The 22,073-nt window shown below is 33.8% G+C and overlaps 3 protein-coding genes across 4 annotated transcripts; 2 read left to right on the top strand and 1 right to left on the bottom strand.

Moving 5' to 3' along the window:
• Positions 1 to 1,649: 1,649 nt before the first annotated feature.
• LOC125186803 (BTB/POZ domain-containing protein At1g21780-like) lies at positions 1,650 to 4,185 on the top strand. Of its 2 annotated transcripts, none has more exons than XM_048083256.1 (4): positions 1,650 to 1,805; positions 1,899 to 2,044; positions 3,201 to 3,316; positions 3,421 to 4,185. In XM_048083256.1, the coding sequence occupies exons 1-4, from the start codon at positions 1,690 to 1,692 to the stop codon at positions 4,024 to 4,026; spliced, it is 984 nt and encodes a 327-aa protein (XP_047939213.1). In that variant the 5' UTR covers positions 1,650 to 1,689; the 3' UTR covers positions 4,027 to 4,185. The 2 variants fall into 2 exon arrangements, with proteins under 2 accessions (XP_047939213.1, XP_047939212.1); XM_048083255.1 differs by having other exon boundaries at positions 1,650 to 1,811.
• Positions 4,186 to 14,899: 10,714 nt separating this feature from the next.
• On the top strand, positions 14,900 to 19,164 carry LOC125191125 (T-complex protein 1 subunit theta-like). Its single transcript, XM_048088597.1, has 13 exons — positions 14,900 to 15,147; positions 15,937 to 16,199; positions 16,286 to 16,432; positions 16,564 to 16,725; positions 16,825 to 16,902; positions 17,235 to 17,368; positions 17,517 to 17,589; positions 17,669 to 17,746; positions 17,834 to 17,956; positions 18,112 to 18,206; positions 18,330 to 18,539; positions 18,766 to 18,823; positions 18,897 to 19,164. Exons 1-13 carry the CDS (start codon positions 14,997 to 14,999, stop codon positions 18,960 to 18,962), a joined length of 1,638 nt encoding a protein of 545 aa, XP_047944554.1. The 5' UTR covers positions 14,900 to 14,996; the 3' UTR covers positions 18,963 to 19,164.
• Positions 19,165 to 19,664: 500 nt separating this feature from the next.
• LOC125186021 (glucan endo-1,3-beta-glucosidase 8-like) lies at positions 19,665 to 21,797 on the bottom strand. The gene is made up of 2 exons (XM_048082322.1): positions 21,145 to 21,797; positions 19,665 to 20,929 (listed from the first exon to the last, which is right to left on the bottom strand). The coding sequence occupies exons 1-2, from the start codon at positions 21,468 to 21,470 to the stop codon at positions 19,828 to 19,830; spliced, it is 1,428 nt and encodes a 475-aa protein (XP_047938279.1). The 5' UTR covers positions 21,471 to 21,797; the 3' UTR covers positions 19,665 to 19,827.
• Positions 21,798 to 22,073: the final 276 nt, after the last annotated feature.

The raw sequence follows: 22,073 nt of genomic DNA, 5'->3' as shown, positions 1-22,073 counted from the left end.
TTTAACTATTTACTTTTTTTCATCCACTTTAACTATTTGAAACACCTCTATTAATATGAAAAGGATGGAGTATTAAAAGTGGAATATGGCTAATACTAATAATAACGGGTATTATCGGGACTAACAGGTATACCCACGCGGGTAGCGGATATACCCGCTACCCGCAAAATTCTAAAACACACTACCCGATCCCGCCCCGTTTCCCGTTATCGTCGGGTAACGGGTACCCAATACCCGGCAGGTAGCGGGTCGAGATGAGAATTACTCATTACCCGCTACTCATTTTGCCACCCCTATGTAAAGTACTGTTACCTAACTTGGTAAGTACGTGAACAGACTTGTTACTATAATTTCTAGCAGGACCACTATAGAAAAGTGGAACGAGGTTATATTTACTCATCATATTAGCCCCCGTATGCAATATATTAGGTGATCTCTTCTGGTTTTCATCTATTTTTATCACATCATTATTGCCTCTCTCTTTAAAATTTTTCTAAAACTTTAACAGTTTTCAATTACATTTGAACCGTAACTAATCATAAATTTGCGAACTGATTTGGCTTATCAGAACACATTTACTTTGACATACCCTTTTTAAAAAAAGATAGCGATTCCATGTTATGAATTGAAAAAAAATGTGTGGTCTCTTTAATTTTTTCTCATTACTTTCATATGCTATAATGCTCAACCTTTTGAATTGGTCCAAAAGTTGAAAGCTTTACTTTAATAATGACTGAATTAATAATGCCTTCTAATGCTTTGACACTATCAAACATAAGTATGAAAATACATGGTTGTTTAACTTATCTTCAGATTGTTCGAAAATAATTTATCAAAAATGATCGAAATTAATTTTGCCACATATTCATAAGTTAAGAATAATCATAGATCCAGTTATTAAAAACTCAAAAAAGCATAGCCTCGAATCTACCAAATTAAATTATAGTACTACTACTATTCATAAAAACATAATACTCTCTTCGTTCCGTAATAATGAAGTCATTTTGGCATTTTGGTACGTTCCATAGTAGTAAAATTATTTTCCATTTTAATAAAAGTCAACTTATTTCTTGTCGTCTACTTTTTCCTCTCTTTTCCTTTATTCTGTTTACTTTTTTCTCTATCTCTTACTACTTTATTATCATTTTATTTAATACATTACACATCATTTTTTTAATCTTCGTGTAAAAAAGAAACAATCTTACTACTATGAAACGAAGGGAGAAGTACTTATCTAATTTATTAAACTCATAAAATTTGATACATTACATGAATTAATTTTGTCCGAAGTTCTATTTCATTAACCTACCAAAAATATCAAGGCATTCTAATTTGTAACTCTGTCAAAAATTGAATTTTGTATTTTTCTTATCATTATACTCCTAATATCCTTTGTTTGAGTCAAATTATTATTTCTCTCTCTAGTAGGTAGAAATTAATAATTATTCAAAGAGATTTAACATTAAATAAAAGTTGTTACTTCTCTTAATATTTTTATAAAATTATCTTTTTATTGTTAAATTGCATAACTTTATTCATCAATCCCAACAAAGCAAAAAAATAAGTCAACTTTTACCCAATTAGATTTGACTTCTCACTTATCTTCAATCCAAAAAGCCAATAATTAAGCTTCATTAAATAAAGAAATCAATTTTCCTCTCTCTCTCACACAGTCACACACACACAACAATGGCGGACACGAAGGTGGAGACGATAGCAAGACTGGCGCAGTGGAAAATCGAGAGCTTCGGTCCAACCAATCTGTACAAGAGATCCGAGCCGTTCAAAATCGGCATTTGGAACTGGTATCTGTAAGCTACCGCTTTTGTGCCTATATCTACGCTTACACACCGTTTTACACATGACGGCGATCGTGAATTTCCGATCGGTTGTTTCAGGCATTTATCGGTCGAGAAGAATCGCTCCGTTTACATCAGGCTTTTCCCCGAGCCGTCTCGTGTTTCGAAGGAGCAGCCGCCGATTGCTCGCTTCATCATTCGTGTTTCCACCTCCGCCTCCAATCGCAGGCCCTACGTCTCGCCCAGTGCGTATCTCTTTGACTTCGTTGACCTTTTTTCTGATCGATTCAGCATTTTTTGTGTGGTTTTTGTTGATTTTGCTGGATTTTGTTTATTTATTTCTATTTTGCTCTGTTTTTGTGAAGATTGAATAGCTTTTAATTGGGAAAATGTACTCAATTTCACCTCATGAATGCATATTCAACGCTTAACCAGTAAACGCCTATTTACTTTCTGCTAAATCGAGTCTATAAGTTTATTTGAGTCAATTTATTGATCAACACCTAAAATTTGACCTCGGTTTAGATTTGAGAACCTTTTCAATTTATCTGGCATTTTTTGGTAAATAGGTTTTTACTAGGTTAGATTTGGAAATGCAAGCATTTATCAGGTTAAATTATTAGTAAAAAATGATACTCTACTGAAGAAATTAAATGCTGTAGAATTAGCTTCTGAGTTCTGAAGATAAGGAAATCAGTTTTTTAGATAAATTTTGGGGGAAAGAGAATCAAGAGATTATGCAACAAGAGTGTGATTCGATCATTCATGGTATCAAACAGGCAATTTCCTCTCTTTTGTGCATTTCTCTTCCGACTTTGATGTCAGTCTAATTCAAAGGATTCTTTGTTTTGGTGGCTTGCATAGGGGGTTGGTGATTGTAAATTCAAGACACTCTCAGACTTCGTGTTGAACACTTCATTAAGGTAGTGTTCGGTTTCTAAGATAAAATAATACCAAGATACAATCTAGGATTGAGTCGTGAGATTATTTAAGTCATAGGGGGTTAGCTATGACTAATTATCCCATGATTATCCATCTAGGATTGAGTTGTGGGGTTGAACCTCATGAACCAAACACACTACAAATTTAATCTCGGATACAATCTTGAAAACCGAACACTAATAGTGTGCTTCTTTGTTCTTTCCTGAGTTCTAACAGGACGATCAAGTTCTGGTGTAGAAAAAAAAGACATAAGCTCATTATGTAGATGTTTTAATTTTTCATGAAAAGACTTGATAAGTGTGCATATCATCATTGGATATATAGAGAAATGCACCCCTCACCTTTGTTCGAAAATTTACACTCACTATTTTGCATGTATATTTCTATGTATATGTAGATGTGTTACTAGATAGTAGTCTTTTTGTTATAATTAATGTTCGTTATCTTATATGCCTGCAGTTCACGAGAGACTACTTCGTTCTAGTGATGACTTTGCTTGCCCTATCGATATTAACTTTCAAGGACGTTTTGTCATTGATGTTGAGTTTCTGGACCTTAAGATCTGCCCTATAAATGTGAGTGTTGCAACATTTTTATTAGAAAGTAGAAATAGACTTGAGATTCATGCTGAGAAATATGTAAGTGAAACGCATCATTTGCTGTCGCTGCTGAACTTCAGGGTGGAGAAGGCAGTTCTATATGGCCCAGCGACGGCCTGATGCAAAGTCAAGCGAGCCAAAGCACTCTCAGATGTCTCTGTCGCATGCTTGACGAGGAGATTCACGCAGACGTCACCATCAACTCCTCCGATGGATCTCTACGAGCTCACAGAGCTATTCTCTCCGCTAGTTCTCCTGTCTTTATGAGCATGTTCGAGCATGATCTCAAGGAGAAAGAGTCTTCAACAATCGACATTGAAGATATGACATCCGAGTCCTGCATGGCCCTCCTCACTTACCTGTACGGGGCGATAAGCCAGGAGGACTTCTGGAAGCACCGGCTGGCATTGCTGAGCGCGGCAAACAAGTACGACATCATGGACTTGAAGGATGCTTGCGAGGAGAGCCTGTTGGAAGACATTAACTCAGGGAACGTGCTCGAGAGACTACAGGAAGCTTGGCTCTACCAGCTTGATAAATTAAAGAAGGGGTGCTTGGCGTACTTGCTTGATTTTGGCAAGATTTATGATGTGAGAGAAGAAATGAATGATTTCTTCAGAAATGCAGACAGAGAGCTAGTTGTAGAGATGTTCCAAGAGTTACTTGCAGTTTGGAAACCAACATAAATAATTATTGATTGTATTTGTATGTAATATATTACCACTACTCTTAATAATTATTATGAGTGGAGAAAGTGTATTGAGTGTAATAGTATGATGTTAAATTGTTATGGTGAAACATGGAATTGTATTATAGTCATTTCTTCATATTGGATTTATGGTTAAGAGCATCCATAATGGTAATAGACTCTCTTTTCCTGCCACGTCAGCAGTACTAAAAATCCACCTGCCACATCAGATTTAGGTCAGCCATAGGCCAGCCGCAATAAAAATAATTCAAAAACAACTACTATTTTACGGAATAAAATTTACGATTAAATTACGGAATAAAATATACGGAAAATTCATTCATTTCATTAAAAAAAAAGGTACATAGATTAAAAAAAAATACATGATTTTTTTTTAAAAAAAAGGGCTTCCACACACGAGCCCCGCCACTCTCTACTCCTCGTCGTCGCCGTCGCCATCCTCGCCGCCGCCGTCCTCGCCGCCGCCACCCGGTGTATCTGAGCCCGCGTCTGAACCCCCTACCAGTGCCTTCGAGGCATACAAATCCAACCGCATGTTCTCGAGCATCGAGTAGAGGAACCTCTTCTCCGTGGGGTCGGTTGCGGTCTTCCACTCTTGGAAGACCGCGAACATACGTTCCTCCGTCTTTGCACGCGATAATAAAGTGTACGCGCATGGAGGTGGGGGGGCTGAGATGACCTCATGGGGCGATAGGGGGATCCTCCCCTCGCTGCCCGTTGCGCCCGCTTTTGGCCAACCGGGCGAGGGCGACGAGCAACGGATGGAGGGGAGGGAAACTCCTCAGCATCCGGGGGGAGGTCGTGGGATCCGCCGCTGCTGCCGCTGTAGTTGCCGGAATAGTTCAGCCTCTGCTTCTTCGGCCACCCGGCGTCGCATCCCGCCCGGAACTTCTCGGAGTCCTTCAAAGCAACTCATAGCACTCCCAGAAGTGGAACTCCTTGTACTTCCCCGCCAAGGGGAACTGACTCTCGGCTATCCTCCGGGCGTCGTCCTCATTCTGCCCACTAGTGAGCCGACGGAGGGCGTTGGCGTACAACGCCGAAAAACGGCCGACCGCGGCCCTAATGCGCTCCCACCCCTTCCGGACCTCCTCCCCGCTGAAGTCCTTCCCGTGCGGGCAAGTGCCTCCTATAGGCAGCTACGATCTTCGCCCACATGTTGACGACCCGCTGGTTGTTCGCAACCAGCGGATCGTCGCACACCTCCAACCACCCCCTGGCCACCCCGGCGTACTCATCCTCCGTCCACTTCCTCCGGGCGGGGTGTCGTCAACAGCGGGCTGCGACGACTCGCCGACCGCCTTGGCCTTCCCCCTCGTCTTCTTCTTCGCCGCGGCCCGCCCCGCTGAACGGGAGTGTCCGGATCGCCGAGATCGATCCCCATGTCATGCAATGACAAAAGGTCATCGCCAGAGAGAGAAAACTCGTTAAAACAAGTGGTGCAAATGAAAATGAAACTAAAATCGCGTATATATAGGTTTTCAAAAAAAATTAAAATCGAAAATAGGCGCTGGCCGATCGACACGTCACAATGGCGGCCAGCGCATCGGCCAGCGCATCCGAATCGGCTAGCCCACGCCGATTTTCTCGCTGATTCTCGGCTGGCCGGTTGCAATGGTTCGGCTAGCGACGCGAATCGGCTAGCCGCTATTGTGGATGCTCTAACTACATTAGTTGTTGTAGGTTGAGGATTCGAGTAGATTCGATGATGAAACTTTCTAATTTTTTCGGGTTTACCTTGAATAAATTTATCAATTTTTATAGACGTGCTAAAATTAAATACCTACAACTAAATCAAGCATGTGCACAAATTTATAGAGATCAACGGTTAATATAAATAAGAGACTAATATTTATAGAGATCAACGGACAATTGTTTGCATTTCTCCAAGTGAAGAGTTATTACCTATCAACCTTCGATCTTCTAAGTTGATGCATATTAGTTCTTGAATATTGGATGGATATCTAACAAAAACATGCATTGGAACTAAAAAATGAATTGGAACAAAAGATAACATAACACATAAATGAGAGATTATCACCAGGTGGAGAGGAATTTTTGTGTGTTAGTGTACGTGAACATATAAAATGGGGAAGAGCAATATACTATTTGTTATATTTTCTTCCACTCTTTTATCAATAATGCTAGGTTATGAATTTATTGAATCATGGGTAAGATTTGCCCATTAGATTTTCTCTAATAAACTAAAATACATGCTTAATTATCTAGTATAGTAAAAAAATTATTTTGGACCAATATATATTAACATTGACCTCATATATTTAGCCAAACAAATAATTTAGATTCATTATAACTAATTATTTATAGTGTTTGAGATTTATAATATCCATACATCGATTAATTCAATATGCTCATGATTTATTTTAATTAATATATATACAAGAATTTGGTATAATTTAAATCTTTATTTATTGTACTGAATTGACCAAACATATCATGTTTATGTACAATAAAATATTGATGTCAGCATGCATTTTTTTTTAAGTGAACTATATAAACGGTATCTGATCTTTCACTTTCGCACATAAACGGTACCTGATCTTTATTTTATATCGTTTTTGGTACCTATTAATCACATTTTTTGTACCTGATGCAATTTTCATCCCAAAATACCCTCTAAACAAATTCATTTTTCCATTTGTGTCATAAAGGGTATTTTGGGCATTGACAAAACTAATACCAAAGGTTATATTATAATACCTTTTCTCATTCTCCCACTCTTTATACTATTATTATTAATCAATATTAATAATATTATTTTGATGTTATAAATTAATAATTAATTTATCTTTTAATATCATTTAAATATTTTTAATCATAATTATAATTATAATTATATTTAAATATTATAATAATATTATTGTTATAATAGTAATAACTAGTAGTAATTAATAAATAATTATTATTATTTTATATTAAATTATTAACTAATCAATATAGTCTTAATCAAAATTTAAAATTGTGAATTGTATTCATAATGATAAAGAGTTGAGCATTTTTAGTTAGGTGTTTCAACCCTAAAATGAGTATAAATAATTTAATTAAAAGTATTCAATTGATTTAATTATTTTAAATAATTAATTTAATTAGGTTTTATTGATTTATATTATGAATGCAATTAGATGAATGTATAAAACACTAAAAAAAGAAGAAAAAGAAGAGAAAAGAAAAAAGAGGAAACATAAACTAAGGGGAAAAAAAGAAGAAAGGAAGATAAAATACTAAAAAGAAATAAGAAAATGAAAAGAAAGAAAGAAGAATAAACTAAAGAAGAAAAAAAGAAATAAGAAACGAAGAAAAAAAGCACATATTTGGTTCTATTTAATTGAAATTCTAAAAATATCTTACATAACAAAAAAATCACATGTTTAGTACCTAGGGTTATTTTTGTCATGAGGTACCAAAAAGGATATAAAATAAAGATCAGGTACCATTTATGTACGAAAGTGAAAGATTAGATACCATTCATGTAGTTCATTCTTTTTTTTTTTTATGCAATACTACTTAATATTCCCGTCGTTATAGTGATTAGTGACTCGTTAACTCATAAGTTTTATTCATTTATTAAAGTGTATTTGATTATTTAAATGTCCAAGTTTGAACTGACATAATAATACTGAAATATATTTTGATTGTGGAAACACAATATACTAATCTACTTGCTTTCGTAAATGTCCATTATTGTTGTTTTATCACTATTTTATTATACATTTGCAAATATTTCATTAAATTATTCCACAAACTTTTTTTCAAATTCCTTGAATTTATGTCGAATTAAAATAGAAATTTTTTTTAAAAAAATGAAATGAGTACCGTCCAGAATGGAATGAGCACTAGAGCGGGACCTGGGACATCTACCAAATCAAAATCTATGACTTTGTTTGGTATGTAGAATCGGGAGTGTGGAATTGGAATTGAGGACCCAATTCTAATTTCAAACATGTTTGTTTTCACACAAATATTTATATTTAAAATTACAATTTCAAATCTATCAATTTTACAATAGTAAGTAGACGCCTTTATTACATACTAGCGCGTGCACACAACACATCCATTAACCATTTCACATAAAATGCATATATTACACATACTATATGGAGTACAAAATTAGGGGTGGGTCAATACGATATATCGTATCGAAAATGTTGTATCGTGTATTGTATCGAAAATATTAATATGAAAAAATTTCATATCGTTATCGTATCAAAAATTTCGATATATCGAACTTTCGATATATATAATATCGATATCATTATCGTATCGATATTTTGATATATCGTACCGAAATTCGATATATCGTTAAGAACGATATATCAAAGATCGATACGATATATCGTCATCGTATCGAATACCTGTACATCAAAAAATATAATTTCACAACTGAAAAATAACACAAAAATTAATAATACTTCAACACGATAAAATAAATAGTGTTCTTATCAGGGTTTCATATATATATATTTTCTAAATATATTAATGAATTAAATGGATTTATATATATTTATAATTTAAAACTTCAATATGTTTTGATATATATGACATATATCGTATATTTGATATAAAACGATAGGGGTGCATTATATTGCTAACTATTTAAATTTCTAACTATACTAACTCATTAATGTTGTGTGTTAAAAATGTCTATACGGTGACATTAAAATGTCAACACATAATATCAACAATTATATTGAAGTTCAACAAAATTATGTGTTGACATTTTAATATCACCGTGTTGCCATTTTAATACACAACATTGACGAGTTAACAAGTTAGCAATTTAAGAAAGTTAGCAATTGATCACACCCCTAAAACGATATATCGAAAATATCGATATATATCGTATATTCGATATAAAACGATAAATCGCGATATAAGGAAATTCATATCGATATCGTATTGAAAACTTACGATACGATACCGTATCGAATCGAAAATTACGATATACCGAAAATTCGATAATTTTCGATATTTTTCAATACGATACGAGCGATATATCATTTTTTGGTATTTTTCCCCAGCCCTATACAAAATACACCCCCACAAACACAAAATACACACACCGCATCCAACCCACATCCTACACGCAAAATACATACACTGCACACACTATACGCAAAATACATACACTGTATGGATACACACACATAAAAAACACACTGATCGCACATGGTGTGTAATATTAGAGCTCTTATTTCATGTGCAACATGAATCAAGTTTATTAATTACTCCCTCCTTATACTAACTAGTATAACACCCGTGCTATGCACGGTCCATTTTATTTTCTTCAAAATATAAAATATTGATTTGAAATAAAAAAAAATATTATTATATGGTCATACATTGTTATAATTATTTGACCTTTCAAATAATAAAAATAATTTTAATTGATATATAAATTTGTAATTAAAATGACATTGTTTAAAAAAAATTAACTCTCCTTTTGTATATGGAGTTATAATTATTTGACCTTTCAAATAATAAAAATAATTTTAATTGATAGATAATTTTTAATTAAAACAACATTATTTTAAAATTTTCTAAAACTACCATTTTATATATGTATATATAGATATATTCTAAATATCCAACAATAATAATTATTTTATAAAATTATTTCAAAAATATGAACAATTTTTTGTAAATGACTAAAATATACTACCAAAAAACTGAAAATCCCCAACTTTGTAGCATATGAAATGTAAAATTAATTTAAGATGTTGTTTATCAAAAGCTATAATTTAAGATTGCACCGGTGAGACACTTCTTAGTCGAGCTTCATTTCATTGCAATATAGTGACTCTGTACACTAAAAACCCAAACCCTGAAACCTAAATCATAAACCCTTAACTTTAAAATATTCTCATCATGACCAACAAATGGAACAAATATCAATAAAATTCTCTCTCCGTCCCACTTCAATTTTACTCTATTGATCACTTATTCTATTTTGGGGGTTTTAGATCTGTATTCGATATTCAATATCTTACACTTAGTCGGCCTACTTGATAGTCCTTATTGATAGTAGAGTTTTTTTTACCTAAAACTTGGCTGTAAATCTGTAACTAAAGAATTATCTTAAATAAATGACCATCATCAATTTTAATGTTTAAGATTTGATAAGCCAATATCATCTACGTTATTTTGCTTTAAAAACTTTTTGTTTTTTTTTTCAATTTTTACTAACTCATAATGTTGAAAAGTGACCATCATCTAGATTATATTTCTCTAACTTGTTAATTAATTCATGAAAAAATAAAAATACAAAAACTATATTGTGTTATTAAAAACTCAACCAAGACTTTTAAGTGTTCTAAAATTATTGCTTGTTATAATTATTTGACCTTTCAAATAATAAAAATAATTTTAATTGATATATAATAATTAAAATAACATTGTTTAAAAAAAATTTAACTCTCCTTCTATATATGGAGTTATAATTATTTGACATTTCAAATAATAAAAATAATTTTAATTCATAGATAATTTTTAATTAAAACAACATTATTTTAAAATTTTCCAAAACTACCATTTTATATATGTATATATAGATATATTCTAAATATCCAACAATAATAATTATTTTATAAAATTATTTCAAAAATAAGAACATTTATTTGTAAATGACTAAAATATAATACCAAAAAACTGAAAATCCCCAACTTTGTAGCATATGAAATGTAAAATTAATTTAAGATATTGTTTATCAAAAGCTATAATTTAAGATTGCACCGGTGAGACACTTCTTAGTCGAGCTTCATTTCATTGCAATATAGTGACTCTATACACTAAAAACCCAAACCCTGAAACCTAAATCATAAACCCTTAACTTTAAAATATACTCATCATGACCAACAAATGGGCCAAATATCAATAAAATTCTCCCTCTGTCCCACTTCAACTTTACTCTATTGATCACTTATTCTATTTTGGGGGTTTTAGATCTGTATTCGATATTCGATATCTTACACTTGGTCGGCCTACTTAATAATCCTTACTGATAGTAGAGTTTTTTTTACTAAAGCTTGGCTGTAAATCTGTAACTAAAGAATTATCTTAAATAAATGACCATCATCAATTTTAATGTTTAAGATTTGATAAGCCAATATCATCTATGTTATTTTGCTTTAAAAACTTTTTTTTTTTTTTACTAACTCATAATGTTAAAAAATAAAAAGTGACCATCATCTAGATTATATTTCTCTAACGTTTTAATTAATTCATGAAAAAATAAAAATACAAAAACTATATTGTGTTGTTAAAAACTCAACCAAGACTTTTAATAAGTGTTCTAAAATTATTGCTCGTTATAACTAAAATTTATCAGTACCCGTTAGTTAATTTTTATTTGAGTGAAATATTATTTCAATTCAAAGATTGCTTATTTAATACACATTAACATTTTATTATTTTAGTTTTTTGTCAATCATTCTTGAACTTGTAAACACATTCAAATAATCAAGTTTATAAATAATTTTTAACTATATAGTAATAGATTCGTATATTGTTTAAAATACAAAAAAAATAAATAAAGAACATGCAAAAAATAAGGATAGATAAAAGAAAAATGATGATTTGTTGATCATTGTGATATTGACATCGACTTTTTAGTCAAGAATATGTCAAAGTAGGAAACAATTCACAGAAAAAAAGGAAAGGAAATAATTCAATATTAGATTTATATTGCAACCAAAAATAGTTCTATAGAGCTTTATTTGTATGCCTTACTTGTTTCTATAAATAAGAGGCTATAAACATGTATCGTAAACAATATAATGAAAATACACAATATCGAACTCATCCTTGCGCTCGCGTAGCAAATCAAGACTCGAGATATTATTTCAAGGATTGCTTATTTAATATACATTGTATAACATTTTATTAATTTTAGTTTTTTGTCGATCATTCTTGAACTTGTAAACACATTCAAGTTTATAAATAATTTTTAATTATATAGTAATAGATTCTCTTAAGGATAGATAAAAGAAAAAAGTATGCTAAATTAAAAACAACTATTATATTCCATTTTTGAGTTAAAATAAGTATAATTTCATTAAAAACAATAGATTTGAGTAATTATGATTTCATATTACGATTTACAACTATTATATTCCATTTTAAGTATTGTGTTTTTAAATAAATACATAAATTTAAATATTAAAAAGGAAGAAAAATATGGTAAAAACGTGTACCGTAAATCGTAATTATCAAGGTGGCTCATTTTAAAGGCCCACTTTAATCTAGTAAAGTTTAAATAAACATAGTGTTACTAATATTTACCATAATGCGTTGATTATTATTCTTATCTCGTATCAGTGGTCTTCATTCCCCTTTTACACCGCCCTCTTCACTCATTCATGGAAGATTACCGTTGCTTCTCACCATACAATCGCGTGCTTTTTTCGTTGTTGATTTTCAATGGAGATTTTTCGGTTTGTAGTTAGTTATTTGGATGTTGTCGGGGCGCCTCCATCCTCTTCATGCTTTATCTTCTGAAATTTCTGGTAAGCACTCCATCTTCTTCGGAGTAGCGTCCATATTCTTTGTTCTCCAGCGACGCTTTATAGAATATTCACTGTCAAATCGTCAGGAATTTTGGTGCATAGCGGCGGTAGCGGAGGTGGCTGAGAGAAGAGAATGAAGAATGAGTATATACATGCCCGTTTATATATGATTGGGTGATGTTATGAATGAATTTAATTAAAAGACTCTTTGTTTCAAATTCTCAACTCTTTATTTTCATATTTATTGCTATAATTAAAAACAGCTGAATTGAATAAATAATTTTAAATTAATAGAGAAGTGTAACTTCTGTCATTATATATGAAACTAATACAATTATCCTAATGATGATTTGGAAACGCCATAATGTATATAAATGTAATAATATATTATAACTGTAACCGCCACAATTTATTACCATGTATGTTTATAAAAATAAAAGAATTGTTCAACGGAAGGCAACGTCTATAATAGTTTTTATTCTTATTAACTATACTTTTTATTTTCTTATTTTTTTCGTATTATATACATGTTTCCTAACTATGAGTTTTTACTTTTATTTAAAATTTAAAAAATATTAGACTTGGTACGATTTATTTTTTATTTTAAAACTCTTCAAATATGTTAATTTATATTATATGTAATAAAGTTTCATTGTATATTTCCTCTTTGATTCTTAGTCACACATTTGCATTTATTTGTGTATCTTATTTTGATTAATACATGCATATTCATAAATATAAGCATCATTGTCTCCTATTTGTCCTATGTTTTATTATATTTTACTCTACTCGTATCGGAAATAAAAATGTGTAAAATTGTTTGTCGAATGTGAAATATTTCATTTAGAGTGGATGAGAGAAATGCAGGTCGAATGTAAAATTGTTATTGTTTATAATGTTTTGAATTGTTTATAATGTTATGAATACTTATTTTAATTAACATTTATTTTTAACTATAAATATTAGTATCTAAATTATAATATTAGGAAATTTTTCCTCTATTTGTTGAGACATAACATTAGGGATGGATCATAATATTAAATTAAGGGAATTTAATACATTTTTATTATATATATTTATGATTTTTGAATTTATATGATCATATTGTTTATTGTTTCGTAAAATTATTCTACAGTATAAAATAAGTGTGCGAAGAAAATAAATGATTCGTGCGTAGACATAACAATAGCTCAACAAATAGAGGAAAAATTCCAAAGTGGGATTCTTTGGCTAGGTTCAAACTACATGCACATATATTTTGTTGTCTCATTTTCTTTTCTTTTTTTCAACTATTTCTGTTATTTATTTTGTATAATTTTAATTAGTATTTAATTGTCATTTAATTTGGTGTCTCATTTGCATTTTTTTTTATTATAAACCATTGTTTTAAAATTTTTAAATTTGGATTAGTTATTAATTATTGAGATTGATTCATCCAAAGTTTGGGTATATAATAATATGTTTTAAGAATAAATTATAAAATGGCAATATTATTAGTGTGACATGATAAATTCAATGGCATGCATATTTTTCGGATTTAAACAACTTTGTTATGTAAACCTTTTAAAATTAGTTAGGCAGTTTTTGTAAATATTTTCAAAACTTCCCTTTTATATGTGTATAGATAGATAGAAGTGTATTATTTAAACAAAATACATGAATTACCACAAATTTAATAAAAATGTGTTGCTTATTACAATAAATCAGAATTAACCATTAAAATTAATAATGACCACAAATAAAAAATGAAATAATAATTAAAAAGAGTAAACTATTATTACTACACATTATGAACGAAACTAAGCAAATTAAGAATTAAAAAATGTCATTTATGTCAAAGAATATAAGAAATTATAGCACCTTTTCATGTGGCAGAAGCTAATTAATTTTCGTTAGAATTTTATTCCAGTGTCAAGAATTGTGATTACATAAATACCCCTAAAACTCTCCTTTGTAGTTCCATAAACACCCCTAAAACTCTCCCTTTATATATGTACAGATATGAGTCTTATTTGAGTTTGGTCTGAGTTTCTAAAAATATAAAAGAAAAATTGATGAAAAAATAGTAGCATATGAGTCTCACTTTTGAACATAAGTTTTATAATAGAATAAGGGGAAAAAATGGTTAGTAGAATGTGAGACTAATAGAAGTAAATTGATGATAGTATGTTTTATTTGGTGCTACATAATTTCTTTAAAAATAGAAATTATTTATTTTTTGATAACTTAAAAATTTAGAATTTGAACATAGAATACTGGGAAGGTGTATATTTTTGGGGCAAGTAAATGAAAAAGAAATAGATTTAAAAAATAGGAGAAGTGAGAAAAAGGTTCACAGAAACAGGGGTTGATTCATTTTCATCTAGGGTTGCTGCTGCTATTCCGAGATCGACTTACTGCATTTCATTTCAAATTTCACACGACAATGGTGGGTTTCTCGATGCAGCCCTACGGCATACAGTCCATGCTCAAAGAGGGCCATCGCCATCTCTCCGGCCTCGACGAAGCCGTCATCAAAAACATCGACGCTTGCAAGCAGCTTGCCGTCATCACTCGCACCTCCCTCGGTCCCAATGGTATCTCTCTCTATTTCTTCACTAAATCACACCTCCATTCGGTTACCACACTTCACACAATGTTGAGTGTTTTAGATTTAGTCTAATCAGTGTAAATCTCGTCAGATTCAAACTCACTGCTGGCTCCCGCTCCAAAATGTTCTATGCACCATTACCGTTTAAAACCACGATGCTTCTCTTATTCGAATTTGAACCCTAAACCCCACCTTTTCGACATTTACTCGGTGTCTCTTGTAAACAACTATGTGAAACTAAGTGTTACTTATCATTTTTGCTAAGTGCTGTAAAAGTAAATAAGTGTGATTTATTGTGTGCAGTCTAAGTATTGATCACTGCGCGCTTTTTTTTAGAAACACAAATAACAACTAAATTTCTATTACTAATGATAAAACTTTAGGTGTTTTAAGCTCGTAATGGCCTTGTTAGGTAAAGTTGCAATTTTGCTAATACTGTCTCTAGCTTCAAGTTTGGGCTTGTTTGATTACTTAATGTGATGGATTTGCTAAGAATCTTGTATCTGTTCGTTGGAGCTTGTTGACATCCTTGCTAAGAATAAGCCCAAAGCCTCTGATAAACTTCATCAAAGACAATTTTGTTGAACTAACTAGTGAAACCATGATGAATAGGGACTGTAGTGTTTCTGTATTTGACATTTCTATAACTTTCAATTTGAGATATATTATAATTTACTATTTGTAAGTTCTAATAAACCCCTTAAACTCATCAGTCTTTCTGATATTTTCAGTCTTCACCAATTTTGTTCTCATGCGTATCCTTTTTTTGATTAAGGTATGAATAAGATGGTTATCAATCATTTGGATAAGCTTTTTGTCACAAATGATGCTGCAACAATTGTAAATGAGCTGGAGGTTCAGCATCCTGCAGCCAAGCTTTTAGTTTTAGCTGGGAAAGCACAGCAAGAAGAAATTGGGGATGGAGCCAATTTGACTGTTTCTTTTGCTGGGGAACTTCTCCAAAATGCTGAAGAACTTATTAGGATGGGACTGCACCCAAGTGAGATCATCGTTGGTTACACAAAGGCAATTAATAAGGTGTGACATTGTCAATCTCTTTTTCACAGTTTGTGAACAGTTTTTTGGCTTTTAAGTTGATGAATATAGCATCTTGTTTTTGGCAGACCACTGAGATACTCGAGGAAATGGTTGAAACAGGTTCAGAGAATATGAATGTGAGAGACAAAGATGAAGTAATTACACGAATGAGATCCTCAGTGGCCAGTAAGCAATTCGGGCAAGAGGAGAAATTATGCTCTCTCATTGCGGAGGTGAATATCTGGTTTCTACTGTTTCATGCAATGTTATAAACTTATAATTGTGTTCCATACTTCTCACCGATGGCGAGCTTTCTTTAAAGACTAATATGCAACTTCTCTTCATGGAAACCTTTTTGTTGAAGGCCTGTATACAAGTTTGTCCCAAGAACCCTGCAAATTTCAATGTGGATAACGTAAGAGTTGCAAAGCTATTGGGTGGAGGTTTGAATAATTCTTTAGTAGTCAGAGGCTTGGTATTGAAAAGTGATGCTGTGGGAACTATTAAGAGAATGGAAAATGCCAAGGTATCCGTTTTTATCTAGAAGTCTGATTTGTTTAGACCTTTTTGGGTTTCATTGCATAGCCCACACACATTACAATGATCCATTGCAATCACTTGTTAGGTTGCCGTTTTTGTCGGGGGTGTTGATACAACTGCAACTGAAACTAAAGGAACTGTTCTTATTCATAGCGCTGACCAGGTATCCCTCTATTACTTCTCTTTCTCATCAAATTTCTGAGGAATTTGCTCAACGTCTGCCCTTTTGCCTTATAAAATGTTTTTGATACATGTTGATCATGTGACATACCTTGAGTAGTTGCCTGCACTATATTTTGACCATCTGAGTGTGAAACTGAAAACCAGGCATCAGCTTATATAAGGTTTTGAATCAGTTGTTACTAAGCCTTTTCTCCCGACTGGCATCTACTTTCACGGAACCAAACTCCAAGTCTTGTTGCATGCAGAACATGATTTTTCTGTTCAAAGTGGATTAGTTTATGCACATTTATCACATGGCTATTTCCTTCACAGCTTGAGAGTTATGCAAAGACTGAAGAAGCTAAGGTCGAGGAGCTTATCAAAGCAGTTGCAGATTCAGGTGCAAAGGTCATTGTTAGTGGAGCAGCTGTTGGGGAAATGGCATTGCATTTCTGCGAGCGCTATAAGTAAAGCCTCAATCCTTCTCAGTAAACTGTTTCTTTCTGGTCAACTGGTGCTTTGTCCACAATACACATTGTCATGAATAATCCTTAACCACTCCTTTTTTTTAATTCTTGTCATATGTAACTGAATATACATAACATGGTTTTGTAGGCTCATGGTGATAAAGATCAGCTCTAAATTTGAACTACGACGATTTTGCCGCACCACTGGAGCAGTTGCTGTTGTAAGCATTGCTGATTAAAGAGAACATTGTGCAGGTTTCTTTTGGTGGATCTAAGATTTTTGCTTTTCTATATGGGCAGTTAAAGCTAAGTCAGCCAAATCCAGATGATCTTGGATATGTTGATTCTGTTTCAGTGGAGGAGATAGGCGGGGCAAGAGTATGTGAACTATCTTGTGCCTCTCTTACTTATCTACCTCAGACCTCAGTTCTCTCAACTTACTTTCCAATCCATACTGTCTGATAGGTTACTATTGTAAAAAATGAGCAAGGAGGAAATTCTATTTCCACTGCTGTGCTGCGAGGGAGCACTGATAGCATATTGGATGATCTTGAAAGAGCGATCGATGATGGCGTGAATTCATACAAGGTACTTTTCATGCGAATTTATGGGTTTTCCCCTATTGGTTGTCTTTTCTTTTATTCTGCCACCAAAGTTTGGGAAATTGTCGATTCCTTGTTATCTATTTCCATTTCATATTATGTTGATCAAAAGATCTCAACGATATGCCCGTTCTCCACCAGGCAATGTGCAGGGATAGTCGGACAGTACCTGGAGCAGCAGCTACTGAGATTGAATTAGCCAAAAGACTGAAAGAATTTTCTTTGAAAGAAACAGGGTATATGGCTATACCTGTTAAATAAACAATTGCATAATATTAAGTGTCTTGATTGTGCAAAACTAGAGCAGTAGTGGTATTGTTTTAGAATGAGTTGTTTAACTTGAAGCTTTGTCCATCCAGGTTGGATCAATATGCAATAGCAAAATTTGCTGAAAGTTTTGAAATGATACCGAAGACATTAGCTGAAAATGCTGGGCTCAATGCTATTGAAATTATATCATCTTTGTATGCTGAGCATGCATCTGGTAACACCAAAGTGGGCATTGATTTGGAGGAAGGTGCCTGCAAGGATGTGTCTGCCTTGAAAATATGGGATCTCTACATCACCAAGTAAGATGCTTTTCCTAGGAGTAAAGTAATGTTAACATTGTGGGGTTTTGCTTAACTTTACATCTGTACCATCCCATATCAAAACAAATTGCTTAGTAATAGCAGTACGTGGGACATTGCTTTTATGTATATCAGTGAAAACTGTAATTTTGGTTGAAGCATCTAATCCTGCCCTTCAAACTTGTTATGTAAACTTGAGGAAGAAATTGATTATATCTTTGTGCAGATTCTTTGCTCTAAAATATGCTGCAGATGCTGCCTGCACTGTCCTGCGGGTGGATCAGGTAATACACCATCTGTATGGCACTTTTTTTGTGCGGTATCAACATGTTAAATGTTGAATTTTATTTTGTTCAGATCATTATGGCGAAACCAGCCGGTGGCCCAAGGCCGCCTGCACAAGGAGCAATGGATGAAGATTAAGTCGGCGCATATATAGTCGTTAGATGTATGCTGTATTGAGGACACATGCATTTTAGAAATGTTTTTTTTAGTGTGGCATGTTTATTTATGTGTTTGTCCTTCCATTTTGTTTGGCTGGGGAAAATTTTGGAAATCTCAAACTTACCATTTACTTTACCTTGTATCTGCTGGTTTCTGGAATGCAGTCTGCTTTGTGAGAGCATTTTTGTTGCCCTTTTATAACGGTCACTCTTTATCTTGGGTAAATGCTAGAAACACTTTGATAACAATTTTGTTACCATTATTTTTGTAAATGATGTGATCAAATTAACCGGAAAGCTGTGTAAGGATAATAGTTACACAGATCAGCTACAAACTTGTCAAATTCTGTTCATTGCTAATATAATAAGGATGTTAATAAGTAAGTACTCACTAAAAATCCGAACCTTGGTATACAAAATGAGCAATGCTTCATTATAATTGTGTTATTTTCCATTTATTCAAAATCTAACACACTTAATCTCCGGAACGAAATTTAAAATTTTACATTGGCAAAATAACAATGACTTATTTTATCTTCCATTTAAATTTTATTGATTCTCCTTTACATTACAAATCTTAGTATTTCATGGATAATTTTCAATTTAAAAACTACTACCAATTCCTTCTACACAGCAAATCCTATTCTATGAAAAATCTCATATACGAGTATTTGTTATTTCATTCAATAATAATCAATTTGTCATTGATTCTGTCAAGAAGAGAACGATGAATAGTTACAATAGATTCAATTTGGGTCTCATTTGAATGATAGGGAAAAATTGCCCAAACAATAAGAATTAATATCAATAACTCAAACAAAATTATGAATGATGAGTATCTCTATCTACAAGAGCGAGAGGAAGAGCAAAAATAAGGTGGCTCCGAAAAACTGTGTGAATCGCGTGGAAGACGACGTAGTAGCTATCTGAATCATGAAATTGCAGTTTCCTTGAGATATGTTCTGATCAGTAACCATGGCGAGCCCCTGGAAACCGCATGCAGTATCTTTCTGACCCTGGGCCTGGAAGTACATATTGAATGCATACGATGCATTTCCATTGGCATCTAAGGTGTTGCAGGAAGAACCATAACCAAGGGGGGTGCAATCGGCAAAGGTACAAGCAAAGTTGATGTTTTCTCCGAGTTTGGTGAAATCCTTGGCATCCGGTTTAAGCATGCACCATCTCTTAGGGAGATAGGTTACATCTTGAGCACCAATGAGATACTTGTCTTGTAGTTGTCCGGATAAGTCCATTGGGAACTTGGGCTGTCCATCGTACTTGAAGATTCCCCAATGGCGCTCAAAGTTACCCGGTGCCACACTCTTGACGTCCTCATCAAGAAGGCCGAACAAGTAAACCTCAATGTAACCAGGGCGAAGAGGGGTTCCTTTGTTGCCTGCAAGACGCGGTAGGAGGCCTCTGTAGAACCTCAAAGCGTAGTTTATGTTGGCATTCCTGTCTCCATCCGTTGGCCAACCCACCTCCCCGACAATGATCTCCATGTCGCCAAGTCCCACTGCTCTCAGCGATGAAACCAACGTGTCGAAATTGGCATCAAACACATTGGTGTACTGGATGCCATTATCAGCAATGGGATTGCTCACCCCATCAAAGAAGGCGTAATCAACAGGGAAGTGTTCGTTGGCGTAGAGACTCAGGAAGGGATAGATGTTTATCGTGAAGGGCGCCTTGTTCTTGCCTAAGAACTGGACAATCTGAGTCATCTGAGGCAGGATATCCGGGCGAAACCTCCCAGCAGACGGGACAGGGTTGGTCTCTGGGGAGCCGTAAACGTCAGCATTCAGAGGCACGGTGGCTTTGATGGAGTCTCCTACGCCAGCTTCATTGAGGGCATTCTGAATGTTTGCAAGAGCTGGGAAGGTGGTGTTGAGAAAGGAGTTGTTGTAGGATGTAAGGAAAGGCTCATTCCCCACTGCAACATATCTGCACAAAGGTAGTAATTTTCAACACTCAAACTAATGAATTTGTTTTGATCTGCAACAGAGTAATTTCAACATTCAAACTAATGGATTTGTTTTGATGAAAATTTCAGGTCAAGAATTAAGGATCAATAGTAGGAAAAGCAGCTGAATTTGAACATAGGAAAACAGAGCAATTAGGGGTAAAAGCAATGAATTAGGGGAAGAAGATTTTGTTACTTGATGGTAACACCGCCTTGGAAATTGTAGCGGGTGACGTTGCGGCGGACCCACTCCTTAGCTCGATTGTAGTTGTTCATGGAGGAGAGCTCGGCATTAGGGATAGCGATCATGACTTGGATGCCGGAGCCGGCGAGGGCGCTCATGGTGGACTGATCGGCGTCGAAGAGCTTAACCTTGGTGATCCCGTTGTCTTTGAGCAGCTGCACCACCGTTTTCGGCGGCAGCTTGTGGTTTGCCATGGTGCCCCAGTTCACACCAAGCCCCTCAGCCCTCAACACCAACAAGCACCACCACAATCCTACTACCACTATTGATCTTGACATTGCTATTCTTTTATCTTCAAAAATTATAAAGATTGATTGCCTCTTTCTATATGATCTATATCCAATCGACTGAAAAGGGGAAATGAATAAAAAGGGGATGGGGATGTGGAGATGGGAACGAGTTTGCAGGAACGTGTGATGACCGATGACCGATGAATAAAAAGGTAGCAGTTGCAGTTTGTAGTGGAGAGAATATAGGAGATGTTTGTTGATGGAATTGTAATGGTATAATTCAATCCTTTGTTATAAAGCAATCGACGTTTTTTTCACCATACGCCCCATTCCGTTCTTGAGAAAGAGACAGAAAAGAACGCGCGGACAACTGAGAAGTCGACTGCCGACACAATCTATTGATGATAAGACAGGTCAGTTTAGTGACTAGTGAGAGGTGAGAGGTGAGAGCGTGAGGGTATATTAGGAATTGACGCTTTATATTTTAATCAAACAATCTCCGAATAAATGAATTTATATTTTAAATCAGTCTAGATAAAGAAAGTAATAAGTATGGTATTGGTGAGGGAATGGATATGGAAAACTAGAACCAATTATTAGTTGCTGGCTGTATGGGATGGGAGGAACAATCTTTTAAATTTTTAATTTTAA

Source organism: Salvia hispanica, chromosome 5 (genome assembly GCF_023119035.1).
Source record: "Salvia hispanica cultivar TCC Black 2014 chromosome 5, UniMelb_Shisp_WGS_1.0, whole genome shotgun sequence".
NCBI lineage: Eukaryota > Viridiplantae > Streptophyta > Magnoliopsida > Lamiales > Lamiaceae > Salvia > Salvia hispanica.
Note: the sequence above shows the minus strand (reverse complement) of the source record. Positions and strands in the feature narration are given on the sequence as shown.

Coding starts and splice junctions, on each gene's coding strand:
- LOC125186803 (XM_048083255.1), top strand. CDS start 1,690: ATGGCGGACACGAAGGTGGAGACGATAGCAAGACTGGCGCAGTGGAAA. Junction 1,812..1,898: donor GGCATTTGGAACTGGTATCT/GTAAGCTACCGC, acceptor CGGTTGTTTCAG/GCATTTATCGGTCGAGAAGA. Junction 2,045..3,200: donor CAGGCCCTACGTCTCGCCCA/GTGCGTATCTCT, acceptor ATATGCCTGCAG/TTCACGAGAGACTACTTCGT.
- LOC125191125 (XM_048088597.1), top strand. CDS start 14,997: ATGGTGGGTTTCTCGATGCAGCCCTACGGCATACAGTCCATGCTCAAA. Junction 15,148..15,936: donor CACCTCCCTCGGTCCCAATG/GTATCTCTCTCT, acceptor TTTTTGATTAAG/GTATGAATAAGATGGTTATC. Junction 18,207..18,329: donor TTTTCTTTGAAAGAAACAGG/GTATATGGCTAT, acceptor TTGTCCATCCAG/GTTGGATCAATATGCAATAG.
- LOC125186021 (XM_048082322.1), bottom strand. CDS start 21,470: ATGTCAAGATCAATAGTGGTAGTAGGATTGTGGTGGTGCTTGTTGGTG. Junction 20,930..21,144: donor CAAGGCGGTGTTACCATCAA/GTAACAAAATCT, acceptor ACCTTTGTGCAG/ATATGTTGCAGTGGGGAATG.